Below are 27,897 nucleotides of genomic sequence, written 5' to 3' on the forward strand. Positions count from 1 at the left end.
CAAGCAAGGGCTGCTATAGAGAAGGATGAACACAGCTGCATCCATCCCACTGGGGACCCAATCAATGCCTGGTCACCTCTCCCTACCTGCCTGCTCAGCTTGTAAGATATCACCAAGCCTTGCACTCACAATAGCAAGCATATCGTTGCAACCCAAATGAACCAGAAATGAGTGTTTTAAAAACCTGAGTGTCTCAAGAAGCTGCAGCCTACACAATGCCACACTCTGCTTTTCCTGCCTTTGTGCACCATCAACATCCACCCACCCAGAGAGAGAGAGAGAGAGAGAGCTCTGAATGCCACCCAAACCACATTTGCACTGCGGCAATCTTTTGGCCAGCTCCAGAAACAAACCAGAGGCTTGGTCTCACATCAGGGATCAAAGTGATGTAACGTTGCACATGCAAAAGGTTTTGCTGCAAGGACAGCATCACTTTATTGGAGGGGAGCATGTCAAGTTGGATGGAAACTCAGCTCCAGGCATATATACATCGTCCTTGATAGGAGCTCTTCAATCATCAAAAAACATCACAAGAAGATATTGTCTGGAAACAAAGAGGGGGACCTGGCTCTGTCACTTTGCAATGTCAAGTCAGAACAATCATACAACAGCCTCGAAAAGCTCCTTGAACAAGATTAGCTGGACACAGCACAGATCATCCAGTGGCAAGGCTGGTTACTGGTCAGCCTTCCTGGTAACCCAGCGCCCTCCCAAGATTTTGAACTCCAACTCCCATCAGCCCTAGCATCATATGGTCACGCCAGCTAAGGCTGATGGGAGTTGTAGTTCAAGATATCTGGAGGGCACCAGGTTGGAGGAAGGTTGGACGAACCACAAATGGGAACCTGGGTGGCTCAGCTATGGCGAAGAGAGACGCCAATACCTGGCACTTGAAGCAGCGCAAGACGAAACAGTTTGCAGCAAGGGGATGGTACAGTTGGGCCGGGTTTAAAAACAACAACGGAAGAATTAAAAAAAATGAAAAGCCCAAGAGCCCACTAAGGTCAAGTGTAGTTAATGCACTGGGTGGTGACGAGTCTGTGCTTTTGGCCAAGGCTACCAAGAAGCTGCTTCCTCCAGAGTGGCATGGAGAGAAAAGGTTAGATGGGAAAGGTGGCTTCTTCCTGAAGCACAACAGGTGGTGGGATGGAGATAAAATAAAGTCCTGGGTTTAATTTCCATCTAAGAGAACCTAGAGTAAGTGGGGCAGGTGGGGAACAGAAAAGCTTCTGCTTGGTCCTGGGCTGCACACAGCATCCCTCAGTATAAGGCAGCTCCTTGTATTTCATGGAGCGATGAGCAACTCCACTCGCTCTGCTGTGCTGAAAGATGCTTTGCCACAGCCCAGGCAAGCATCCCCCGGCCTGGTGCCCCTCATGTGGGCTGGTGTTGCATTCCAAAATATATGGAGAGCACCAGATGAGGAAGAAGCCTTCCCAGGGAGCAGAGTGCAGCTTCAGGGAGTGATCAGTCCTGGATGCTTTCCATCTTATTTGCCAGGGTGAACCGGCTGGGGCAGAAGCGTTCCCCAGACGACTGGCCTGATGTGTTTCTGATGATATGGACACCCCTTTTTGGGAGCAGGTTGCAGAGCCCAGAGGGTAACCAGGACTAGCTGTGGCAAAGGAGTGAAAGAGCAAAGCGTCTAGGCCTGGGCAACTTTAGATACCTGCCAGGGGCATCAAAGAATCCCCCAAGGAGAAGCTGTTTGGGGAATTGGTGCACAAACCTCCCTCCTCCCGCCCTGCCCAGATGCAACAGTAAACTGGTTGGATGAAACCAAAAGCCAGACTCCTCATGAAGGCCCATGGAATTTAGGGGTGAAATGAAAGGCAGTTCTGCCGGTCCCTCTCTGTGTCCTGGGTCTCACAGCTCAGCGCAGGGGTGTTGCCAGAATCAGCCCTGTGATACAAATGTGCAGAACAGGATTTGCACGTGGTGATTTATACAAATAAATTTTAAGCTGAACTTTTCAGGGAATGGAAGCCCAAACTTCTTGCTCTTGCTGTCAGGGCTTACTCTGAGCTACCAGATACCGAACAGGATTTTCTGGGTCTGGTGCCCTCTATGTGGATTGGGTCACACACAAATTAGAATGGCGAGTGGGTCTGGGGTCTTGCCAGTACTGCACTAGGCAGTGTGTCCAGTTTCCCTATAAGCAAAGTTTTTTTTTTTAAAAAAAAAGTTTATGCTTTAAAAGAAGTGGGGAGGGAAAGGGTGGGAGATCTAGGGCTTTAAAACAAAAAACAACCCACAGGGATTCAGCGCCCTGAGCCATCCACTAACATGCCAGGCTTAGGATTGGGTGGGCTAAAGGAATGCATGTCCTGAATGGAGGGGAGAAAAAAATCTGGTCCCTCAACAGTTTGTAGAAAGCCACAAACACCCAGAGGGTCCCACAGCCAGCAGGGCTGCTGATGCAACTCCTACTTCCTGCTCTCTTGCATCCAGGTCCACAATGGGGGCCACAGAGGTGTTTTCTCCAGCACCAGAAAGAGCACAAAGTGATGGTCCCTCATTCTCTCTCTCCGGCAGTTCCCAAGCCAAGCAGAGATGCAGCCCCCTCATCTTCTCTTGGCCACACCCAACGGCTGACAGGCTGTTGCATCACCAGGCAAGAGGCGGGGTCATCCTGGGGCTGCGCTGGGGCTCACCGCCAGCCTGCACGTCGCTGAAGGCGCGCTGCGGGGAGAGAAGGAGGAGGTGTGAGAGGCAGCCCTGGGGGTTCCCCAAAGAGAAGACCAAGCGAAGAACACACAAGGGGGTGTCCAACAGGGAAGGCTTTCCCCTTTGGTGCAATGGCAAGCTTCTCTTAAGCTCTACCGGAGGCCTGCCAGTCAAAAGGGGACAACTCAGGGCTTCTGGCAAATCACATTGTAGCAAATTGCGACCCAAATGCTGGAAGCTGCCTTATACTCAATCAGACCTTTGGTCCCTCCAGCTCAGTATTGTCCACACTGACTGGCATCAGCACTTCAGGGTTCCAGGCAAGGACTCTCTCCCTGCCCTACCTGGCGATGCCATCGGGGATTGAACCTGGGACCTTCTGCTTGCAATACAGGTGCTCGACTGTGGGTCACTCCAGCTGTCCCAGCTGATGGGAAATGTTATTCTAAACATCTGGAGGGCCCCAGTTTGGCAAAGGATGCCCTTCTCCAAGACTGTCCTGTCCTCTGGGGTTTCTTAACTCTTGAGGTTTCACATGCAGAGCCAACTATTCGCTCCAACCAGCAGAAACCCCCCTCACCACCTGCATGCGATGGAATTTCCTGGTACACATATTTTTTAATGATTGTTAAGTGCTTCTGTCTTTCTTCATTTCAGGTTGTATGACGTGCGTCCAACATTAATTTCAGTGGGTCTGAATAACAATAATAGACATGACGCACTTAGGTCCTTTAATTTCGAAAGGCCTACTCTCTGAGTAGAACTAACGCTGGATATAGGAGGTGTAAGAAGACACCGTTTCCCCTTCTGCCCTGTATTTGTCGCAAGCAGTGCTGTTTCTGTTCTGCTGCAGTCAACCTTCTGCCCAAAGTGGCATTATCCATCTCACAGTCCACTGCAGTGAAACTGCGCAACTTAGTTTACAAAATTAATTACGTAAGTTATGTTACCATTGTTCTCCCATCCCATTCATTTTGGTACAAGAAAACAATGCAAAGGGCGGTGCGGTGAATGCAATGAACTGGGTCGCTTGCAACAACAACAGTGAATCCCAATCATATAATTCCAATCATATCTGCTGCTTCAACTTCTGTTCTAGGCATGGGACAACTAAGCAAACCTCAGCCATTTCCACTCCAGTTTCACTCTTTTTCTGAATTTTCCACCCTCCCTAGTTGTATGCAGTCCTGCGTTTTTATGGTATTATGAGCAGTACTGACCAGGCCAGTGGCCACAAAAGGTATCACGGAAATAATGCATTAAAAAAAACAATTGTATTATTTGTAAGTTGGAAACAAACCTCAAACTTGCTCATGAATTCAGCGAAAATGCCGAAGAATGCTTCAGAGGTTGTGACTTTGGAGTCCTCCCCAAAGAAAGACAAAACTTTGCCAAACTCATCCATGGCTCTGTGTTGCAGGTCACTCAGGGACTGGATGGTGGGATGAGCACTTTCCAGGAAAGCCTTGAGGAGGATGGCTAAGGAGGATAAACTCTGCCACTGCCTCTGCGTACCTGGGCTGCCAGTACTTAAGAGGAGAACCACTGAACAGACTCCAATCAGCCCCCCACTCCATTTATCCCAATTATGAGATAAAGAAAACAAACCCACAGCCATTTTATGCACAGGGATACACATGGGAGCCCAGAAGTGTTGCTAAGCACTAAAAAGGTTCGTTCCATAAAACTAGCATAAAATTATCAAATGCCAATTTATATGAACAGGTGCAAATTTAGGCTTTTAAATGTCACAGGCAGCAGAAGCCACCTAATTCCCCATCCAAATCACACGCACTCATTTCCTTGGTTAATTTGCACTCCACTCTAAATCACTCCAGATTAGCTCCTCTTTAAATATTTCTCCCCCCACTTATTACTTCCAAATTGTCTCCAGATAACATCATTTCAGACTAATGTATTCACTCAAATTGATATCCTACCTAGGTATCAAGAGCACCTCCAATTAAAATTCCCCCAAATTCAGAAATGCTTGGGGACAATAGTGAAAAGGTTTTTTTGGGGGGTCCATGCCCCAGGGGGGGCTCCTGCTAACAAATCTCCTGCAGGGGCCAAATCAATATGAATACAAAGGGTCTGTTCAGTACCACTATTTTGCAGGATTAATTTGAGTGCATAACATAGACTTGGGTTTGTGCAATTAAAGAGGATTGAATTGCTCTGTCTCTGCAACACAACAAATCCACTTTGAAACTGAATCCAGCATTTTGCACCTCGGGAAGTGACAGAGAAATGTGTTGGAAAATGTGAGATAAACAAATGGTTCATGGGAAGACACCCTGCAAGCAAATCAGGATGGAAGCAGGGCGGAGCCTTGCGGGCTGACGTGGCCCTTGGCAGGCGACTCCTCCTGATGCTGGCTGTGCGGCCATTCAGCAAGGAGACCAGGGACGTGGCAGCAAGGGCACAGAGACCCCCAGTGGCAGGCAGGGCAGAACGGGGATCCCTGTGTGTGCCCAGGGCTATAGCGCCCCTGCCCCCCCACACACACTACACTACACCCCTGGGCTGGAGAGGATGTCCGCAGCGCACTGGCCTTTTCAATCAAAGGATACATCCATCACTGTCACAAACCTGTCCTCTGGGGAATCCCCCATGTTCTGGCAGGCAACCTCAATCTCAGCAATGGTGGTGTGCAGGTCGTGGAGGTCAGCCATTAATGTTCTCTGGTTCACTGCGGAAGAAAAAGCAGTAGAGACAAGAGGATTCTGACAGATATGTCCCCTTCTTTCCTTTTTTAAAAAAATATTTTTATTAAGTTTTACATAACAAATTTAAATTAAATTCAAGCACACATTCACCTCTTCATTTAGAATTCTCTGCATCCTTTGACATCCCTCGGCACTTCCATGGGTACCATTATCAAACCTTTTTTTCCCTACTGCTTATCTTATTTTCTCTAATTTGTTTAAAAAATTACAAGCATTACTCAAATCCTACCAAAGTTTTTAGTTGTTTACAATGTTCTCTTAAATACATTATAAATTTTCCCCATTCCTTCCTGAAATTCTTCTCTTCCTGGTTTCTGATTTCCTTCTTTCCTATGACTAGTTCACCACTAGAAAGTGTGCGATGGGGAAAACAAACTAAGCTGGAAATGAGAAACCATGGGCTTTTTGGCTGGTTGGTTCATAAAAGATATTTGTATACCACTGTGTCATAAAAAATATACACCAAAGTGGTTTATAGCGTTAAAAACACGGAACCACACCATTAAAAAGTTAAAAACTTATATCAACTAACCATCATGGAAAGATGTATTCTTAATTGCTTGCATAGGCCTGGCAGAATAGAAAAGTTATCAGCAAGCATTTAAAAGCTGGCACAGAAGGCACCTGCTGAATTTCTAGTGGCAGAGCATTCCACCGGACTGGGCTGTGTCATGTGACAAAGACACATGAGAGCAGAAGCAGCAAAGCATGCCTCAAATGGCTTGGTTTCTATGTTGCATGAGCCTTGCCAACCTACGGAATGACGGCCAATGCTCTTACAAATTATCTCACTGATCGAGCTGGGATAGAAGGGTTCAGGCGATCCCTAAGGCCTCCAATGTAGTGCAAATCAGCATAAGGTTTTAAGCTTGTGCAATGGAACTCCCCCACCCCATCTCCCCGCTCCCCAAATCTGCTCGAGAGTGCAGGAAACCCCAGGACAGATTTAGGGAGGCGAGTTCCATTGCACAAGTTTAAATCCTTGTGCCAATAGAAGGATTTAGCTGGCTATTTCCCAAAGCCTCTCCCAGCCACTCTGCCCCACTCCCCGAAACTGTCCCTGAGGCAACTTACAGAGGCTCATCTAGGGGGAAAGGAGACCCTTCCTCACTAATCCCCCAGCTCAAGTCTATGGGAAACAATGAAACTGGAAGCTTAACCTGGCAGGAGGAAGCTTTCAAGATGCCTGGGGAAAGCCCTTTGCTGAACCAAACTTATTACTGAATAGGCATGATCCATTTCTTCTGTAAATAATTGGTTTTTTGCATTTTTTTAAAAAGGAATGATGAAGGGATTAAAAAGCTGTGTGGAACCTCTGTTTCATTCCCGCTAAGTACAGGAAAGCAAAGAATAAAAGAGTCTAGCGTGGAACCCCTCATGGAAAGGGCTGTAGCTCAGTGGTTAGAGAATCTGCCCCAGGTTCCATCTTCAATGGCATCTCGGGGATGGGGGTGTTCTGGGAGGGCCCCTGTCTGAAACCCTGGAAAGCTCCTGCTTCCAGTCAGTGTCAACAATATTGCACCAGTTGGACTAAGGGCCTGGCTCAGGAATAGGCATTTTTCTATGGACCAAAATAAGGGCTTGGCAGCCTTCCTGCAACCTGATGCCCCCCAGATGTTTTGGTCTATAACCTCTGTGAGTCCCAGGATGGCACAGCTGGCTGGAGCTGATGGGAGTTGTCGTGTAAACCATCTGCAGAGCCCGTTTCCTAGGTACTCCATCCTCGTTCGTTTTACCTTTGGCAGCATGTGGCACGGTGGGCAGGTCCTTGGCAAAGCCCAGGAGTTCTGGGAAATGTTGGCTAAGGGATTTGGCAAGAATGTGCAGGAAGGTGGATTTTCCATCGACAGTCTTGGTGGTATTCAGCTGGAACAAAGCAAAGGGAAGGTGGAGGGTTGGAAGTGAAGGCTGCCAGTGGAACTTTAAGCCACAAGCAGCTCAGCCTGAGAATGTAGCTGACTCGGCGCAGGCATTTGCCACTGCATCAAAGTTTCTGGTCCACATGGGTGCAAAAGAATCATAGAACTAAAGCTGGAAGTGACCCAGAGGGCAAGCAGGAATAAAAGGACAGGGCAGTTCCTGCCCTTTGTTTTGCTGGTGAATTGCACTGTGGTAATAATCTGCAACTATTTAATGAGCTGATTGTGATTTAAATGTGAAATGTTCTAAGGTCCAGCAGTTCTCAACCTGTGGGTCCCCAGATGTTGTTGGACTACAACTCCCATCATCCCTGAGCTCTGCCCTTGCTAGCTAGGGGTGATGGGAGTTGTAGTCCAACAACATCTGGGGACCCACAAGTTGAGAAAGGCTGTGGGTTTGTCTTTCCTTTTTGTTCTGAACCACACTGAGTTCCCTATTGGGAAGAAGGGCGGGATATACATTTCACAAGCAATTGTTGCACAGAGGTTGATGATTTCAGCAGATGAAACTTGCAAGGCAGGCTAGACCAGGGGAAATCCCTAGTCCTTCACAGCTATTAAATGGGCACAAGCACCACCCTCTTCCCCATCTGGACTTCTGGTTGACGACTGTAGCAGAGAGTATCTTGAAAGCGAATATTTTGCCCACACAGAAGCCTGAGGTTTCTACAAATGCACTCATCTCTCTCCATCCTCTGCCCAGGAAGCAAGAAGCATCACCCTGTTTGAGGACACATATCAGCCCAGGCAAAAGCACTTGAGCTGGTGAGAGGTGTGGCCTGGGGATGCGGGCCTGACAGGTAGGCCTGGAGGGCCGCATTTTGGCCCCCAGGTTCAGGGACCACCACTCATGCCATCAGCCAAGAGAGAATGCCTCTCCCCTCGGAGGGCTCGTTGAATCACAAAACTGTCAAGTTGGAAGGGACCCAGCCCCTTGCAATTCAGGAATGCTGCTCCAACTCCACTTACCTCAGTGAGGAAGTTAATCTTAAAGCCGGTTGTTTTGTTGGTCTTTGGTTGCCCATGATTCAGGTAGTTGCCCATGGCCAGCACAAACTGCAAAGGGAATTTCTTGTGAGTAGCCAGTCAAAGGAGCCTCCTCTCTTCCCAACCCTGAGGTAGAACCTCCCACAAGATGGTGGCCTTCAAACACTTCAGACTGCAACTCCCAGCAACGCCAGCAACATAGAGTCATGCTGGCTGCGGCTGATGGGAATTGTAGTCCAAACTACTGGGAGGAAATCAGGTTGGCAAAGGGTGGTCTACACAAGACCGAGGTCCAATTCCGCACAATGCATTTTCATTGTTTTCACAAGTCGGACCGACTTCTGCTACACAAGGAGCTGAAAACACATCAGCTGCTCAGATCACCTTCCAGTCCACCCCCAGATAGATTTCCCTGCAGCACCAAACATGCTAAATCCCATCAGGAATTTGTTCAGGAGAAGCTGGTCACAGAATTGTAGGCTTGGAAGGGACCACAAGGGTCATCTCCTCCAACATCCTGCAATGCAGGATTCACAGCTGAAGACTCCCCGACAGGTGGTCATCCAACCTCTGCGTAGAAACCTCCAATGACCTTCCATGGTAGTTTGTTTGACTGTTGAATAGCTCTTGCTGTCCACCAGGGCAAGGTGGGGCAAAACCCTGCCATATTTTTTCTGCACCCAAGATCCACAGCTATGGTTCAGGAGTCCTATATGCATAAATTTCTTATAGAATTATACAACTGTAGAGTTGGAAGGCACACACGATGATCTAGTCCAACCCCCAGAGTCACAGATCCCCCAGAGTCCTTCCCATCCATTTCTCTTGGTAAAAGCAGAACTGGGAAATGACAGGTGCCATTAGGTATTTGATGCTGACCTCTGGAAATAGGGAACCTCTAGCTGTTAAGTTTTTCTTCTCTGTTGCTTGGGGAAAGTGTCTTAGCTCAGTGATAGAGCATGTGCCTTGCATGAAGATTCTAGTTTCAATCCTTAGTATCTCAAAGGATGGCTGGCAAAGACTCCCTCTCCGAAACCCTGGAGAGCTGCTGCCAGTCAGTGCACACAGAACTGACCTAGATGAACCAGTGGGTCTGATTCAATATATGGCAGCTTTCCATTGGCTTTTGTCAAAGAACTGCTTAAGCGTACACTGAATTTTTTTGCAAAGGGGGAGAACATAAGAATAACCTGCTGGATCAGGACAATGGCCCACCTAGTCCAGGGGCCAATCAGATGCCTCAATGGGAAACCAGAAGCAGAACATGAGAACAAGTGCACTCTTCCTTCCCGTGGTTTCCAGCAACTTGCGTTCAGAGGCATTGCTGTGTCCAACACTGGAGCCAGAGCAGAGCCATTAAAGCTAATAGCCATCGATAGCCCTCTCCTCTGTGAATTTGCCTAATCGTCTTTTAAACCCACCTAAATTGGTGGCCATCACTGCTTCCTGTGGAAGGGAGTTCGACAGTTTAACTGCAAGAAGAATGGCTTTTTAAAAAAATCTGTCCTGCATCTTCCAGCATTCAGCTTCATCAGATGCTTACGAGTTCCAGTGTTAAGAGAGAGGGAGAACCACTTTTCTCTCTCTGCTTTCTCCGGACCATGTGAAAAATTTTAAATTTCTATCACGTTGCCTCTTGCCTCTTGCAGGATGTTGCCTCTTGAAGGAGCATCTCCAAGCACATCGTTCAGCCCAGACACTGAGGTCCAGCTCCGAGGGCCTTCTGGCGGTTCCCTCCCTGTGAGAAGTGAAGCTACAGGGAACCAGGCAGAGGGCCTTCTCAGGAGTGGCACCCACCCTGTGGAACGCTCTCCCATCAGATGTCAAGGAGATGAGTAACTATATAACCTTTAGAAGACATATGAAGGCAGCCCTGCATGAGGAAGCTTTTCATGTGTAATGTTTCATTATGTTTTTATATATGTTGGAAGCCATCCAGAGTGGCTGGGGCAATCCAATCAGATGGGTGGGGTACAAATAATAAAACATTATTATTAAGCTAAGGAAGGCTGGGAAGAGACCCAGTGAAAAAAACCTCTGCCTCTGGTCACCTTCCATTCACTGCACTGTTGCCCCAACACTCCCTGCATTTGTGTGAGTTTCTAACCCCTCCCTTGGGTCAAAGATGAGCTTTATGTCTCCAGGAGTCCCAAGGGCAGACCAAGACGGGGATGGGGCGAGAACCCAGTGCATGCCACGTCTTGAACATAACTTTTGGGTTAATCAACAGCCGGCTGAGGACGCTGTGCTGTTAACCAGGCGTGATTCGTGGCCTCATCAGTGGGTGTGAAGAATAGTTTGGGAACCCGCCAGGTCCTCTGGCCTCTTTTTCTCCCTTGGGGGGCCAACTACACACTACAGATGAACGAACACGTGTGGCGAAGCCCCAGAGCCGCTCACCCTGGAAGGAAATTAGCTTGGGAAATGAGGATTTGGAGAAGAGAAGATTGTTAGGAGCAGGGGTGCTTCACCCCTTCTGATGGCCAGCAAATTGGGCAGCTTTAAATAAGGAACATTATTTAGTTATTTATTGCCCAGCCTTCACCCAAAGGTTCCAGAATGGGTTACACGTTGCAGCGTTAAAATACTATATTAAAAACTTTAATGTACTGCACTATGTGGAAATGGCAAAGTTGACGGCAACATTAAGAGATTGAAATAATGAACTTTTTAGAGTAGAATGGGGACCTTTTGTGAACTACTTGAAAAAAATAAACCAGTCAAATGAAATCGTGGGCAGGATTCGAGATAGGAGCAGCAGAAGAAAAACGATAAATTGTATGAGACGGGTTTCTGTAATAGAGGAGAGTTAGCTATATAATGCAGTAGAAAAGGTCTTGAACAAAAACACTGTGGAGGTTTGGGTGGGAAGTCAGAACATGAAACAATGTAATTATTCCATTTGAAATTAATTTATATATAAAAAAGGAAATTCAATAAAAATATATTATAAAAACTCCATATTAAAAACAATTTGAAGCTACTTACAAATACAAAAATAAGGTGCATCCTACAAACATACGCCTCCCAGTGTCAAAAGCCAGGGTAAAGAGGCGCATCTTCAGCATTCTCCGAACACTGTATAATGAAGGTGCTAGGCACACCTTTGTGGGGAGGGAGTTCCACAACTTAAGGGGCCACCATAGAGAAGGCCCTGCCCTGGACTGCCACCACCTGAGCCTCTGAGAGTGGAGGAGGAACATTGGAAGCTGACACATACTTGGTCAGACCATGGTCCATCTAGCTTAGTATTGTCTGCACTGACTGGCAGTGGCTCGCCAGGGTCTCAGGTGGGAGATATTCCCCGCAGGTCCTACCTGGAGGTCTAGCTGGGGATTGAACCTGGGACCTTCTGTATGTGAAACAGCTGCTCTACCACTGAGCTACAGTCCTTCCTCTCACGCATAAGATAGATATTTTTATTTTTATTTTAGAAAGCGGGCTGGGTGGAGAGGTGGGGAAGGAGAGTACAGGCTAGCCAAAGCTCTCCCTGGCTGCACCTGCATCCCAGAAAAGCTCAGCTGAAAAGAAAGGGGCATTTTGGACTGCACTTTTTTCCATTCCCATGTCAAGGAGAGACTCCATCAGGCAAGGCCTCTTTCCACCTGCCTTGCTCCACCCTCTAGTCTCTGCTTCTCAATTTGTATTGTATTATTTCATGTACTGTGGCTTGCCGTTCTTTTACTGATTATAGTTTAGAAATTATTTATCGTAAATTTAAGGGCGAATTTCTGTAACTTTTATATGCTGATATTATTTTATACCACTCCAATGATTGTTGAATGTTACTTTTTTGATGTAGGTTGTTTGTTCTAATGTTATGTTTTATTATCACATTTTTGTATTGCATTAGATTGTCATAAGATGTACATTTTTTTGTTTCTTCAGCTTGTAAACAGCCTTGAGTATTGTAAGATAGAAAGACGGTATACAAATTAAAAATGTTGATGTTGTTATTGTTGTTGCAGTCCTTTGCAAAAAAAAAAAGATGCACAATCGCTCCAGGATTGTGCTTCTGTTCCATTCCTTTGTCAGATTTCTCAAAAGAAGCACTGGAAAAACATGGGAGTACCATTCTGGAGTAACAAAGATGTCGGGTAAGAAGTGAGTTTGCCTGTTTGTATTCTAAATGCCTAGAGTTGTGAAGCCCTGCCACCCCTGGAACCAGGAGCAAGGGAGGGAAGGAGCCACCAAACTCTGGCTGAGTTTGGCTGAGAAGCGGCTGCCCCCTGGTGGTGCACACGAGCAACAAAACCACCTCTCCTGACCTCTAAGATCTTGGCCAGCTTCTTGCTGTTCTTCAGCTCCAGGGAGGCATTGTAGATGCACTCGTAGCTGGCTGTGAGCTCCTCCATCTTCTCCGGCAGGGTGGTCTTGAAGTGGAGGCTGCGCAGGCGGGTCTTGTAGTCGGGTACCAAAAGCATCTGGAAGAGGAAGGAGGAAGGAAACAGGGAGGGGAGTCCCCACTTTATTCCACCATCTCTTTTCGCTACCACCAAAATTGCTGAGGTCTGGGCAGGGCAGGAAAAATTGCTTGGAGTGGGGGCTAGATCAGGCCCCTGAACCAAGGGCTAGCCGGCCCTTCTTTCAATTGACCCTCCCCACATCTGCTTTATAGACAAAGTGACAAGGGTGTTTAATAGAAACATATCTTGGTTATCTCAAAGCCAGCAAGGATGGGTGGATCTATCAATTTCAGTTACTCGTTTATCCAATCTTAAGTGTAGATTGCATTACATTAGTTTGCAGAAATCCTCATGAAAATTCATCTGCAAATTTATCCTAACATACATATTTTTGCAAGGCAGTTTTCCTTAATAGAGTGTGATTTTGTGTGTTATTTTCACTAACATACACATTTAATGCAGGCTTTACCACAGCAAATGTGTTTTAGTACACATTACTGAGCTGGAAAACTGGGCTGCAAAATTCAGAGAAGTATGAATTTTGAAGGATTGCTGTGCTTTGGTTTGCACAACAGTTTCAGAAAGCGTGACACAGGCCTTTAACTGCAAACTGAATGGGATCCCCCTCCCAGTTCTTTGTCAGTGAGCTTCTCCAGACCTTAATGTCAGAAGGGAATAGATCCAGCTTGAAAAGCATTTACGGGAGTCTCCAAAATGTTAGTAATTTGCAGTGTGCCAATTTGGCCAATTCAAGTGGATTAACGCATTCTGCTGCCCTTGTGCAAGGAATCTACCTGGGGAAAATAGACTGACTTTTTGTGGTTAAGAAATCATGGGGAAGTGCATTGAAAAGTGTGGGACAAGCAAATGATTGACAGAAATACATAGAAACACCCCATAAGCAAATGAGCACGAATGTTCAATGTCATTTAACCTCCCCACAAACAATTAAGGATGAGTGATCAATAGAGATCAGGCATGGCCGAATCTCTGTACAACTTTTGCGCAAACAGATCAGGGTGAGTGCTCAGGAGCTTGTGCGTGCTTATGCCTCGTGTGTGTGTGTGTGTGTGTGTGTGTGTGTGTGTGTGTGTGTGTGTGTTTTGAAGAACAGACAAATCTCACATGGTCTTTCAATGAACTACACACCTGACCTGAATCCATTCATGGCCCGGTGGGTCACAGCCCCCCTCCCCATGCAGCCAGACTGACGCTCTCCCTCCTCGCCATGACACTGGGCCAACTTCCCTGCCTTTGTGTAGCACCTTGGTTTAGACAAGAGTTTCCCAAACTTGGGTCGCCAGCTGTTTTTGGACTACAACTCCCATCATCCCTAGCTAGCAGGACCAGTGATCAGGGGTGATGGGAACTGTAGTCCAAAAACAGGTGAAGAGCCAAGTTTGGGAAACCCTGGTTTAGACTAGTGGTTCACAAAGTGGACAGTAGTGCCCCCTGGGAGGGGCAAGGGGATTAGCTAGGGGGTTGCTAAGAGGCAAGGGGGTGTCAGGGAGGTGCTGGAAGGGTAAATAACTATCAGACTTTGAAAAGCTGGGTTCACTGGATCAATCTCATCCACTTTGTGGCATTAATTAAACAAAATAGTTTGAACTGGATTTTGAATGCACGTGCATTTGTTTGTTGCTGTTCTGAATGTTATTGTGTTGTTACCTTCCTTAGTGGGTCATGCAAACTGCTATTCTGAAGACTGCTTTTTATAGGGTAGACGGCACTGGGGATGCATTTATGGGACCAAGGGAGCCTGAAAAGATTCGGGAACCACTAGCTTAGACTCACCTGCAGCACAAACTGGTCCGGCTCGCTGAGTTTGCTGAGGCTGCCCTGGTAATTGTGGTACTGCTCCACTTCCTCTGCATCAGGCGCATAGAGCAGCAGCTGCTTGATGTGAGAAGCCTCCAGGCGGTCGCTCTCCATGGTCAAGAGGATTTGGCGCAGCTCGATGTGGGAGAGCTTGAGGTGGGCAATTAAGATGGCTGGGCAGAGAAGAAGAGCGGGGTGGGCGCCCTGCCAAGGATTTCTAACCCAGAACCGACAGGGCCAGTGCACAAGTGCACCCATTGAAAGGACAGGCAAATCTGCCCATCTCAGGTTCTCATTTTCTTCCCTGTCTTGTCCATCCCCCCCCCCATTTTCACACCAGGATTCTGGGGTGTTAGTCCTACTCAGAGTAGGCCCACTGAAGTTAGTAGGCCTGGCTAACTGAGAATCATTCATTTCAACGGGTCTACTTTGTGTAGGACTTAGAGGCCATGCTTTATTTTATATTGGTAAGTCTGCATGAAAATACTTATGCATGCTGAAGTTTCAGGAAATATGCACGTTTTTGCGTGCAATTTCCCCATATGCAGTCCATTTTGGTTATTTTCACGAATATATGCATTTTTGTGCTCACTTTACCCTAACAGGCACAGTATATATTTGGTTGGCAAAGTGCATTGCAAAATTCAAGCAAGGGAGAACCTCATTGTGCATGCTGCTTTGGTTCAGGAAGCATGAATTGGGTTGGTTCCCTTTAAAAACACAATCTGCGCACATTTCTTCCGCACCTTTAATGTTCCCCAACCCACAACGGGAGCACCAGAAGGCCTTGCAGTGCTTCAGGGGATTGGCACCCCTAAAAATATCACAGTCTCCAGCCCCACCCTGAGTCCTGCCAAAAGAGACCCCAACCAGTATTGGCGCAGACATCTCTCTCTCTCGTTTACCTGCCTGCCTCTCGGCCCCTGGACCTGCTGCGTCCTTCACCAGGCGCTACTTACATGTGTTATATGCCTTTTTGTGTGACAGAATCTCAACCACATCTTTCTTTTTCAAGGACTCTGGCAGGGGGCTCGGCTCTGGAAGAGAAACTGAAAGATTTAATCAGAGATAAGGACAGGGGTCGGAGGGATTTGGGAGAAGAGAGAGAAAAAAGAAGCAGATGGGATCAGGATGGGATGGAAACAAACGGAGCTTGCAGGGCTGGAAGTTTGCATGCTGGGTGGGGGTTCCTTGAGCGCCGTCCTGAGCTTGCCCACCCCCGGCTGGAGAAAGAAGGACACTCGGCTGCAAAAGGCAAGACAAGACGTCAGATACACAGGAAATCCCAGACCCCGGTCCTATCATGGCTCACCCACTCTTTGTCCTATTTCTCCACCTGGGGCTCTCACGTGCAGTGCTTCTTCCTCAAGAGAGTCCCCTCGGCTTCTCTCATTTGCCTGCCAAGCCTCTTCACCTTTGCTGTACCCCCACTAGCCCCCTGCTCCTTAGCAGAGAGGTGAAGGTAAAGGGACCCCTGACCTTAGGGTCCAGTTGCGAACGACTCTGGGGTTGCAGCGCTCATCTCACTTTATTGGCTGAGGGAGCCGGCGTACAGCTTCCGGGTCATGTGGCCAGCATAACTAAGCCGCTTCTGGCGAACCAGAGCAGCGCATGGAAATGCCGCTTAGCTTCCCACCAGAGCAGTACCAATTTATCTACTTGCACTTTGACGTGCTTTCGAACTGCTAGGTGGGCAGGAGCTGGGACCGAGCAATGGGAGCTCACCCTGTAACGGGGATTTGAACTGCCGACCTTCTGATCGGCAAGCCCTAGGCGCTGTGGTTTAGACCACAGCGCCACCCATGTCCCTTTAGCAGAGAGGTAGTGCAGAATAAAATAACTTCTGGGGCTCCTTCAGGATTAGGGCCCTGAGGCTTAAGCTTCATTAGTTTCAGAGTACATCTGCCCCACCCCCTTCATGCTATGTATAATTTTATAAATAGTAAAAGGTAAAGGAGTGCTGGATGGTTAAGTCCAGTCAAAAGTGACTATGGGGTGCAGCGCTCATCTAGCTTTCAGGCCAATGGAGCTGGTGTTTGTCCACAGACAGCTTTCCGGGTCATGTTGCCAGCATGACTAAACCACTTCTGGTGCAACGGAACACTGTGACTGAAGCCAGAGCACACGGGAACATCATTTACCTTCCCGCCGCAGTGGTACCTTTTTATCTACTTGCACTTTGACATGCTTTCGAACTGCTAGGTTGGCAGGAGCTGGGACAGAGCAACAGGAGCGCACCCCATTGCAGGGATTCAAACCACTGACCTTCCAATCAGCAAGCCCAAGAGGCTCGGTGGTTTAGACCACAGCGCCACCTATTACCCCTGACTCACCTTTTCTCTGAACTTAAAAGTCCCAAACATTGCAACCCTTATTCATAGGGGAGTTGCTCCGCCCCTTGATCGTTCTGGTTTTCCTTTCCTGGATCTTTCTCAACTCTGCAATGTCCTCTTTTGAGGTGAGGAGACCAGAATTGCACACAGTATCTCAGGTGTGGAATCTGCCTTTTCCACGGTTGCCACCCTCACATCTTCTCAATCTATGACTCAAGGACATGAAGGTGGGCTTGGCCTGGTAGCCCACCCAAAAGGGGAGGACGCACAAGACACCAGGATGATGGGACAGAGAAAACAAAGGGAGCCCCCGCCCATTGAAACACAGAGGGAAGACAATCCCCTTAAAGAGACAACCACCCCCTTGGAGAGAAGACAATGGCAAGGAGATGGTCATGCTTCTCCCATGTCAACAGCCAAAGGGGACTGGGCAGCAACAGAGTTTGACAAGGGTTCACAAGCAGCCATTGTGCAAATTGTGCGCCCATCTCAGGACCATGGAGGGGACTCTGGCAAGATCCCCAAGACGAGATTGGCTCGGCTCTTGTTTCTCTCCCTCCATCCCCCCACCTGCATCTGGCAGATGAGGGCTGCCAGTGCTTGCAGAGAGAGAGAGACAGACAGACAGATGGAGGACTCACTCGCTGGCTTCTGGGTTCCAAAATGCAACTCCAGGTTGAGGTATTTGACCATGTCGCTCAGTTTGTCGTAGTCCGAGTCCTCCCCGAGCTGCGCAAGGAAAAGGCGTGGTCAAGGATTCCAGAGGCCAAGAGCAGAGGGTAAACATGCTCTTTCTTCCACATCAGAAGCATGCAAGAGGGACTTGGGTGGTGCTCAAGCAGGCCTTTATCTGGTAATTTGGGGTCAACCACTGGGACACACACACACACACACACACCTCCCCTGCAGAGAAGGATTTAAAGCAATATCATAGCTGGGTCTGGAAGTGGCTGGAGAGAGCAGCCTCCCAGACAGACTTCCCTTGGGTTTAATACAGTGATTTGTTATCTGCAATGTTCATCTGTCTCTTGCAGACCACAAGATCAGCTCCAGCCTCTTGCTATATATTTGGGGCACTTCTTCACAGCTAGAAATGTGGAGGTTTGTGCCCCACAAAAGTAAACAAACGAACACCGCCCGCAAAGTACTCCTGTGGCCCGCTTGATATGAAAAGTTGGAACGCCCTGCATTTTCCCGCACATTACTCAGCTGGAAAATTGGATCGCAACATTCAGAGATGAGCAAATCTCAAAGGATGGTTGTGGTTTGGTCTGTCTATTATTTCAGAGAGTAGAAACCGAGTGGGTGGACGTGGCGGGGGTGGGGAGATGTGCCTTTAAATGCGAACTGAATGGAGCTTCCTCAACATTACCTGTCCCCAGATGGTGCCTTCGGAATTCTCCACCTGCTCCCAGCGCAGCCGCTTGACGCTCATGTGCTTGGACTCGTTCCTGCGCTGAATGATGCCCTGAGTCACCGGAGGAAGAACACAGGGGACCGGAGGGGGCAGGGGAGGGGGAGGGGGTGGAGGGGCTTGCTGAGAGTGGCTGTCTGGGGGCTTGGGGTGGGGGGCGGAGGAGGAAGGAAAGGAGGAGGAGGGAGTCTTCTTCACGGCCTCCGTGCTCCGGTGCTCCTCTTTGGGCTCGTGGGAGTGCAGCGGAGGCGGGAGTGGGGGTGGGCTGATGGGGGGCGGAGGGATGTGATCGGACAAGGTGGAGTAGGTCAAGGAGCTGCCTTCGCTGCTGCTCAGGTACTCGCTGGCGCTGCTCATGTCGTTGGTGACGTAGCTGCCCTGGTCGTCGTGGAAACTCATCTGGGGAGAGAAAGACGAGAGATTAGATGGCTAAAGCACTCTGGAACTCCCTGCCTGTGGACGTCAGGCAGGCACCCTCGCTGTTTACCTTTTCGGCACCTTTTGAAAACACTACAGTGGTACCTCGGGTTACATACGCTTCAGGTTACAGACTCCGCTAACCCAGAAATAGTACCTCGGGTTAAGAACTTTGCTTCAGGTTTAGAACAGAAATCGTGCTCGAGTGGCACGGCAGCAGCAAGAGGCCCCATTAGCTAAAGTGGTGCTTCAGGTTAAGAACAGTTTCAGGTTAAGAACGAACCTCTGGAACTAATTAAGTACTTAGCCCAAGGTACCACTGTAGTGTTTAGACAAGCCTATCCAGAGGTAGAGAATGCTGGTGTGTGCTTTAATCTGCTTTCAGTTTATTGTTGATTTTGTCCTCTGAGTGTTTTACAGAGTTGTTCTTGCTGATGATTTTATTGTTTCGTTCTCCATGTGAGCTGCTTTGAGGGGGTGTGTGTTTTTTAAAAAAAACAACCAATCAAACAGTGTATAAATTCTAGGCAATAAATAAATAGATGGGTCATCTCATGAGGCAGCTTCAGAGCACCATAAGATGCCTTTCCCAAGAGGGGTTCTGGGATGCAAAAGGATGCCATTGGCATTGTTAAGGGATGGCCCAGGGGGACAGAGGCCAACACCATTTGTACTGGGCCTTGTTATCTCCTGGACCTCCCTTCGTTGGCTGGTGGGAAGGGGGCTTCATTGTAAAAACAAACTTGCTTACAGGGCAGTTCCTGGACTGGGCCAGCCTGGCCTTGGGTGCCTGTGCTCTGGTGGCATCCTGAGTTACTGCATTGCACTGTGGGGGGGGGGGCTGCCCTTGAAGATGGTCTGTAGGGTTGGAAGGGCCCCAAAGGATCATCTAGCCCAACCCCCTGCAATCAATATCAATCAATAATATTGTTGCTGATATGCTTGCTGTCCTGGGAACCTTTGGGAGTAAGAGCAGGATATAAATTGAAATTATTATTGTTATTATTATTATTAAGACACCAGTTACCAGCCTTCATTTATCGAGAGGCCTCCATGCAAATAAATTAGCATATGCAAACTGTATTCAAATTTATTCCATGGATCTTCACCCTATGTCCTATATGCACCAAACCACAATGCCCCTGGGCATCGCCTTGGTTTTGCCCACAGTTTGAAGCATTATGGGATGCCCATTCCACCATGTTCCAGCATTCCCCACCTACACCATTGAAATTGCTGGGTGCAGGGATGGGTGGCAGGGGGCGAGGTTCCCAGTCAGAGGATGAAGACTTGCCACGGAAGCTTCCCCCCAGCACTTTTTACCGGAGCAGCAAAGCGCCACTCTCTCTCTCCCACCTCCTCGTAGTCATTCTCGGGCGTGAGGAAGTCATCCACAATGGTGATCCGGTGCCCCAGCTGCTCACTCAGAGCGTCCAGGAAGCGGTCCGTATCCCGGCTACGTGGAGGGCGGGAGAAAGTGAAGAGCTTCTTCCTCCGGGAGAGCGGGCTGAGGGCATAGCCTGTGTGCTTCGGGGACGGGGCAGGGCTGCAGTCCAGACTGACGTAGGGGTTGGATTCGGTGCTGCAGGGGGAGGGGATCCCACCGTGCGAGTGGTAGTAGCATGGCTGGTCGGGTGGAGGGTGGTCGTTCTGCCAGGAGATGCTCAGGCCTGATTTCCGTGCACCTGCAGGGGGTTGGAAAGGGAACAAAGTGGTTCCGTTGGATTTGGCCTTGCCCTGCAAAGGGGGCGGGGCAGCCGATAATTATAGCTCTGAGTTTGCAGAATGTCCACATGTGCAGACCTTGGAATGGAACCAAATCACTGCAGAGTAGGGAGTTAATATGCAGAGACAGCATAGTGTAGTGGTTAGAGGGTCAGACTAGAACCTGGGAGACCAGGGTTCAAATCCCCATTTGACATAAAGCTCATTGGGTGACCTCAACCCAGTCGCTGCCTCTCAGCCGAACCTACCTCAGAGTTGTTGTGGGGAATAAATGGGGAGGGAAAGAACTATTTGTGCCACTTTGAGCACCTTAGAGAGAAAAAAGATGGGATAGCAATACAATAAAGAATGGCTATAGCCATCCCAGTCGATCCCATACAGCTAAACTTGTGGCATCTTAAAAAAACAAGCAAACTTGGTGCCAAGTTGGGATGGGTGAATCTGTCGATTTGGGTTTTTCGTTCTTCCAACTCAGTGCTGAGCTCTTCATACTTCTGCATCTGTTTGCATTTATTTTTTTTAAGTGCTCCTGAAAATTCACCAGGATTTTTGTGTACATCTCTCCTCCCTTTTGGAGCTGCAGAAAGACACAGCCAGCTCCCTTAACTGTTCCTCACAAGGGTTTGTTTCCGGACCCCTGATCATCTTGGTCACCCTCCTCTGCACTCCTCCTTCTGGCTTGTCAATATCCTTCTTAAATTGGGGTGCCCAGAACAGGACACAGGGCTCCAGGTGGGGTCTGACCAAGCAGTTGAATCGAGTGGTATTATCACTTCCCTTGATCTGAAAACTATATGGGTGGAGTTATCTCAGCATACACCAGTCCTCTGACTTTTGTGATGTGTTATGTGCACCATCTCAAATTCACAAGTTGCTTCTGCTGCCAAGCCAAGACACAAGGGGGGGTGGGGAGTATATTTTCACCTGCTGGGTTTCCTTGCTCTGGAATGGGAGGTGATGTCCTGTGCATGGCTAAGTTGCCCAGCTTCCCTCCAAAGCCAGTGGTCAGCCTGGTTTCCAGTTCTGCATAGACAGCAGACATCTGAAAAAGAGCAGAGGGAAGGAAGGAGTCCCTGTGCGCTTAGCTGCCTGCCTGGCCCTGTCTCCCACCCTTCCTCACTAGCTTCATCTTCCATAAGCCAGACCCAGAACTCACCATTTTGGGGTTGGGTGTCTCTGGAAGGGAAGTCCCATCCCCCGCTTGCCTCTCCCCTGCAGCCAAGCGGACTGGTACCTCGGAGGCTTCGCTGATGGGACCTAATGGGAAGAGAAATGGAGAGGCAGCAGGGGCAGAGGCTGCCAGAGGTGGCTGGGGACCAATTGGGACTGGCAGCGTGGAAAGCAGGGGCACAGGTGAAGCCAGAACCAATGGCAGGCAGAGCCAACACATCTTAGTTTTTGTCCCCATCCTAGTGCCCAGCTGAGTTCTGCAAGGCAACATCCAGGCTATGAAGGAGGAAGCTGGCCGCCAGTTCTTCTCCACAGCAACACTGTCCTTTTTGCACCATGGCCAAACAGCCAAGGGTAGGGGAGTCCCAAACAGGAAAGCAGGAACTCATCTTCTCAAACTACTCAAGAGCCACTGTGCATTCCACAGCATGTCCCAAAAAAGTGAAGAACTGGACTGGGGAACCTTTGGGAGAGGGTGGATGTGGCTCTCCAGGGCTCTCTGTCTGGCCCCCAGAAATCTCCCCCAGCCACACCCTTCCCCACAAAGGAAGAAGTGCTTTTGTTTAATCATCATGAACATTCATCAGTGCGAATTTCTCCTAATAAACACTTTTTTTGCAGTTTTGATTCATGCACACATTTTTGCAACAATTCCCCTTAATGTGATGCAATTTCGCTACATTGCTTTCACTAATATATGCACCGTTATGCACACTTTACCTTTGTACATGCACATTTATAGACATTTCTTGGGCGGGAAACTGCATTGCAAAGTGTATGGATTTCAAAGGAGGGTTGCTTCAGCTTTCATATTGTTTCAGGAAGTGAGAATTGGATAGATTTGCCTCTCAGTGAGAGCTAGTCAAAAGTGGGAAGGAACAGAAAGACAACCTTCTGAGAACACACAGAATGTGACCTACCTCCAGCTCCACTGCCCTCAGGACTGTGGGTGGGGACACTTTCCCGGCACGCTGAGGCCCCCCGCATGGAGCTGCGGTGCCGATCCTCTGCCTCTGTCTCAACTGCGGCTGAAAAAGAAGTGGAACTGCCTGAGGGATGCCCAAGGCTGCAGTGTTTGGGACTTGACAGTCCCGATTTAAAGAGAGATTATGAGGAGGCAGGAGAGAAGCTTATCAAATCCTACACCACATGGATGGTTTTTGTCTCCATCCGTTGTAACGCTAGAACTCATGAGCATCCAATGAAGCTGAACATTGGAAGAGTCGAGACACACAAGAAAGTCTTTCTTCATGCAGCACATAATTAAACTATGGAACTCCCTTCCACAGGAGGCAGGGAGAAAAACTTTTCTCTATCCACTTTCTCCAAATCATGCATAATTGTATAAGTTTCCTCTCAGGGTTCATCCACACTTCCTCTGGTCCAGCTGTTTCCCCCCAGAGAAAACTGCTCTTCGGTGCTCAATCAGAGCAGACAGCAATACAAGTGTCCTATGGATTGTTGTTTGACAGGTTACCAGGTAGATAGTACTGCTGAAGCGTTTTCTGACACTACGCTATACAGATGCATTCTAAGCAAGTTGAATTTCATTGCTAGATGCTCAAGACCTGACATAGCTGTAAGCTGTAACCTGCTTAGCAGACATGCCAACAATCCTACGGTTCAGGATTGGAAAGCTCTGAAGCGCATAGCCCGCTATTTGAAAGGGACTATGCAGTACAGGCTGAGGTTTACCAGGCAGAGGACTGGAGGTCTTGAAACTCACTGAGACGTTGCTTTCTCTAGGTTTTCACCAGGGCAAAGCTGATCCGTGTGTGTTTGTCAAGGAGGAGGGGCAAAACAAACTGTATTGTTTATGTTTTGTTGATGATCTTCTGATGTTTTGGAAGAATCAGGCTTTTTATCAAAGCACCCTAGCTCAGCTGAAGGAGCACTTTGACATGAAGGATCTTGGTGAGGTATCCAACTATCTTTCTCTGCAGGTGGAGAGGGACCAAGCAGGTAATTTTCTGGTACACCAAACACAGAAAATTGCTGATGTATTAACCAGGTTGAATTTGGTTGATGCAAACCCAGCAGACACACAGGTTCAAATCCTGACAAAGACGTCTGAAGGCAGCCCTGTCTAAAGAAGCTATTTAGTGTGTTGTTGGTGTTGTTGTTGGTGTTGTTGTTGTTGTTGTTGTTGTTGTTGTTTCCAGGTAAGGCTGGGAAATGCTCCCTGGCTGAATCCCTGGAGAGTCCCTGCCAGTCAGTGTAGACAATACTGAGTCAGTCTACAGCAGGTTCCCATGATCTTCCTCATGGCTGCTTTTGATCTTTGTGACAGGGCTGGTGTGTTTACACACATCCTCTCAGTCGCCTGCTCTCCCAAAGCGCCCTCTCCCCTTTGGCCTCACGTTTGAGCTGCTCCCTGGTGTAAAAATAATCTCATTGCCACAAACACAGGCATTTGCTCGCAAATAACTGTTCCCCAAAGCCGAAGATTAAGACCTTTCATTCTAAATTTACCCTGCTGGGGATCTAATGCCCACAATCCCCTAAAACACACAGCTGGTGCCGAGGTTGCCACAGCAACTGGAGAGAGCAACAGTGCAGGAAGGAGGTGGGGTGGGCCCTTCACGGCAGGAATTCGGGTGATGCGTTAATACCCACACACCACCACTGCTGCTCTGTAGCAAGGACACTTTCCCTAAAAGAGAGCTTCGCGCGATGGTGTTTTTATGAGCTGACTGGATTCCTTAACTTATGGGTGGCAAATGCAGCCCTCCACACCTTTCAGTCTGGCCCTCAGGACTCTTCCCTGAGCGCTTTTGCTTGGTTAGAATGTGCCCAGCACTGTGATAATGCCTCTTGCTTGCCTAGGTGCAGAGATATAGATGGATGTCACTCCTGTGTGGCTGGAATGCACCTGTTTTCCGTGGATTGTGTCCAGCTAAGTTTTAATCAGCATTAGACCCGTGGAAATGAATACACCTAAGTTAAATCACACTCACTGATTTCAATGGGTCTACTATAAGGATGACTAATGCTGGACACAACCCCATTGTATTCATATAGAGCATGAATACAATGGTCTCAATGTTATTTACACGGTCGTAAATCTAATTCCAAGTTAACAGAATGTACTAGAAATAGCTGCAAGTTATCAATAACAAAACTAAAAACAAACCCACTAATATAATACAAAGCAGGCTCAAAAACCATCTAACTATATGCATTCTTGATGCATTCTCTTGAAAACATAGAACTCTTTATATAATCTATACAGAACATTGAACAGTATGAAACATAGAATCTGACCCTTTGCTTCTTTCAGAGACTTGCATAGTCTACAAAGACTTTCATAGACTTATAAGACTTATGCTTATTTGGTTCTATTTTTTCAAGAGAATCCACCAAGAGTGCATATTTTGTAATTTTCAGAGATTTATAAGATTTCTGTTTATTTGGTTTTGCAGGGAGTGCGTATTTCATATATTTTATACTGTTCAATGTTCTGTATAGATTATATAAAGAGTACATACTGAGATTGCATTGTTGTACTCGGTCATTGTGTTGCCTTGGATATTACTGATAATTGTTTGCAACACAGGGGTTTAATATGTTTGGCTTGAGACAGACACTCGAGCTCCTGAGCAGTGCCACCCACGGGTGCTCCTCCCCACCAGGTGCTGGCTGCTCACCCGCCACTGATTTGTAGCCAAGGAACCTGGTGATCTTCTGCTGGCAGTGCTCCTGCTCCTCATACGTCAGCAGCTGGTAGATGAACTGCCAGATGACCTGCTTGGATGGGGTGTCCAAGACTGGGTAGACGTCCACTATCAGGGTGTCTATGTTCCTGGGGGGGACGACAAGAGAAAATACAACAGTGTTTTTTTTGGGGGGGAGCTGGAAAATAGGATGCAATGTTCTTTGGCGCCACCAGGAGATGCCGTGGTCCCTTGACCTCTGCTGCCCCTGTGCCTCTAAAAGGAAATCTGACAGGCACAAATTAGTTAGGTGAGGCTTCCCACATTGCTTGTCCTCCTTGCCAGCAAGAAAGCCTCACTTTTGTCAGGTTGCTACTGAAGGCACTTGAGAATTCAAAGATGCCTCCCATCTTTCCGTAGGAAGATTTAAGTTCTGTCTTGCTAGATCACAACTTTCAGTGTGGTGTAGTGGTTAAGAGCAGTGGACTCCTAATCTGGTGAACTGGGTTCGATTCCCTGCTTCTCCACATGCAGCTGCTGGGTGACCTTGGGCCAGTCACCCTTCTCTGAAGTCTCTCAGCCCCACTCACCTCACAGAGTGTTTGTTGTGGGGGAGGAAGGGAAAGGAGAATGTTAGCCGCTTTGAGACTCCTTAGGGTAGTGATAAAGTGGGATATCAAATCCAAATACATTAGTATGTTGGCTGCAGGGTGTAGGTGTGCCAAATGAACACTCCCCATGCTCCTTCTGGGGCTAGAAAGCAGTTAGTTTAACCTCTGGTTTGCTAGTAAAACTGAATTACTGTCACGAAATGATGTAAAACTGAATTACCGTGTCACAAAATGATGCCTGTCTATAAAGTGTGTCACCAACATGAAAAGTTTGGAAAGCTCTGAGCTATATAGTGCTATCAGGAAGAGACAGCTCTGCTTGGAATTAGGTTAGTTGCAATAAGGCATATGGGCAAGTTAGACCTGCCTTAGCCCACTTGCTGGCACATGGTGTCAGAAGTGGGACATTTTCTTAAGAACATACCTCTGGCGGTGGTGGAAACCCACCCACCAGCTCCTGGTGCTAGCCTTGAACTGCAAGCCCCTGGCTCCTGATGAAAGGAATTGCATGGACTCAGCTGTCAAAGTGTTGTGTCTACAAGAACCACAATAGGCCCGGATGCAGGACTCAGGTAACAGAGAGCACATGGTAAATGGATGCTGCTGCAGGTCCTAACAGGGCTTTGGATGCCCCACTCAGAAATAAATGGAGGGAATAACCTACCTGTGCTGGAAGAAACTCTCTAGTGCTTTGCAGATTGTGTAGCGTTCTGGCGGCGTAAGCAGATGTTCCAGCTGCTGGTGGAAGGTCCTCCCTTGGATCTTGATGCTGGAGGGCAGGATCTCAGCAACCCACTGCAGGGAGGTGAGTGCCGAAGAGGAGTTGGGGCTCTCCGATGACTCGCCGTCTGCACATAAATGGATAAATCATGGTAAAGCAGGAAAAGAGGCAGGTGTGCCTTTGAGCCAAGGTGGGAGATTGGGGCATGAACCCTCCAGTGATCATTCAGCATAAGCAAGGGTTTTGGGAGGGTTGCACAATAAATGCACCCCTTTCCCTCTCGTTTTGACTGTGCAAGTCTTTGCATTACCCCTCAATGTGGTAGGAAAAGAAGCTGCTTTAGTCAGACCCTTGTGTCCATCTAGCTGAGTATTGTCAGCGACCTTTTGCATTCACAGCATGTGATCTAGCACTGAGATAGAGCCCTTTCCCTAAAAATAAGATTCTAGTTCTCATGGTTTGGGATAAAGGGCCAAATTATAAGGGCACAGGGAACTTCCTTTTCCTGGAAGTTTCCTGGTCCATCTAGCTCAGTACTATCTACACTGACTGGCAGCAACCCTCCAGGATTTCATATATTTTCACAGCCCTACCTGGAGATGCTGGGGATTGAACATGGGGCCTTCTGCAGGCAAAGCAGGTGCTCTACCACTGGGCTACGGCCTTTCCCCAGACCCAGCAAAGTGACTTATCTCTCTAAACTTCCCATATACAGGAGTCATACAAATGACAGCGCCACTTCCACCGTGATGTGCATGAGTTTACTCATGAGTCCATCCCATTCAGGGGCTTACTCACTAGTAAGTGTGCTTAGGGCTGCAGCCTTAATGCTCCTGGATGGCATAGGATTTGGACCGTGTTTAAGAATTCAAGCAATACTCTCCCCATATCCACCTGGCAGCTCTATGAAGTTTCTTGTGATTTGTTTCTGCAGTGCCAAAGGAGCGGATGTTGACTTCCGTTACCTCCCTAAAGCAGACAACCACCTATTTTGCAAAATCACAAGCTATAAACTGCTCCTGTCCAAAAGCTATGTAGCAGGTTGTTAAACCTTCCTGTGTTTGAAGGGATGTGGTCCGGAAAGAACCCCCACCGTGATAAATCGGAGTTAGCATTCACCCTGGAAGTTTAGCTGACATGAACCATGCCCAGTCCTCACCACCCTGGTGTAATCACTGTTCTGAACCTGTCTTTTAAAGTGGCAGGGCTTCCCAGTACCTTCCTCTCAAAGCACATGACTCCATCCCAAGCAAACAAAACAAAAACCCAGCTGAAACCTCTTGCAAATCTTTGGTGGCTCCAAATATTAACTTTCCCCAACACAGAG

General features: G+C 48.1%; 1 protein-coding gene across 3 annotated transcripts in view; it reads right to left on the minus strand.

The window, feature by feature from the left end:
- Positions 1-405: 405 nt before the first annotated feature.
- Positions 406-27,897, minus strand: part of GRID2IP (Grid2 interacting protein) — a 59,897-nt gene continuing 32,405 nt past the window's right edge. For 2 of the 3 annotated variants that reach the window (XM_081170839.1, XM_081170841.1), the window contains 16 exons: positions 26,514-26,697; positions 25,233-25,387; positions 22,506-22,613; positions 21,572-21,672; positions 21,340-21,457; positions 20,047-20,375; positions 18,232-18,672; positions 17,501-17,588; positions 15,486-15,575; positions 14,503-14,699; positions 12,571-12,726; positions 8,285-8,371; positions 7,133-7,262; positions 5,241-5,359; positions 3,968-4,132; positions 406-2,682 (listed from right to left, as the gene is read on the minus strand). In XM_081170839.1, coding sequence (XP_081026965.1) covers positions 2,608-2,682; positions 3,968-4,132; positions 5,241-5,359; positions 7,133-7,262; positions 8,285-8,371; positions 12,571-12,726; positions 14,503-14,699; positions 15,486-15,575; positions 17,501-17,588; positions 18,232-18,672; positions 20,047-20,375; positions 21,340-21,457; positions 21,572-21,672; positions 22,506-22,613; positions 25,233-25,387; positions 26,514-26,697 — 2,543 coding nt within the window. In that variant the 3' untranslated portion in view covers positions 406-2,607. The remainder of the gene's footprint in view (positions 2,683-3,967; positions 4,133-5,240; positions 5,360-7,132; positions 7,263-8,284; positions 8,372-12,570; positions 12,727-14,502; positions 14,700-15,485; positions 15,576-17,500; positions 17,589-18,231; positions 18,673-20,046; positions 20,376-21,339; positions 21,458-21,571; positions 21,673-22,505; positions 22,614-25,232; positions 25,388-26,513; positions 26,698-27,897) is intronic. The other variant, XM_081170840.1, reaches the window with a different exon arrangement.

This window comes from Podarcis bocagei (genome assembly GCF_964188305.1).
Source record: "Podarcis bocagei genome assembly, chromosome: 14".
Classification (NCBI taxonomy): domain Eukaryota; kingdom Metazoa; phylum Chordata; class Lepidosauria; order Squamata; family Lacertidae; genus Podarcis; species Podarcis bocagei.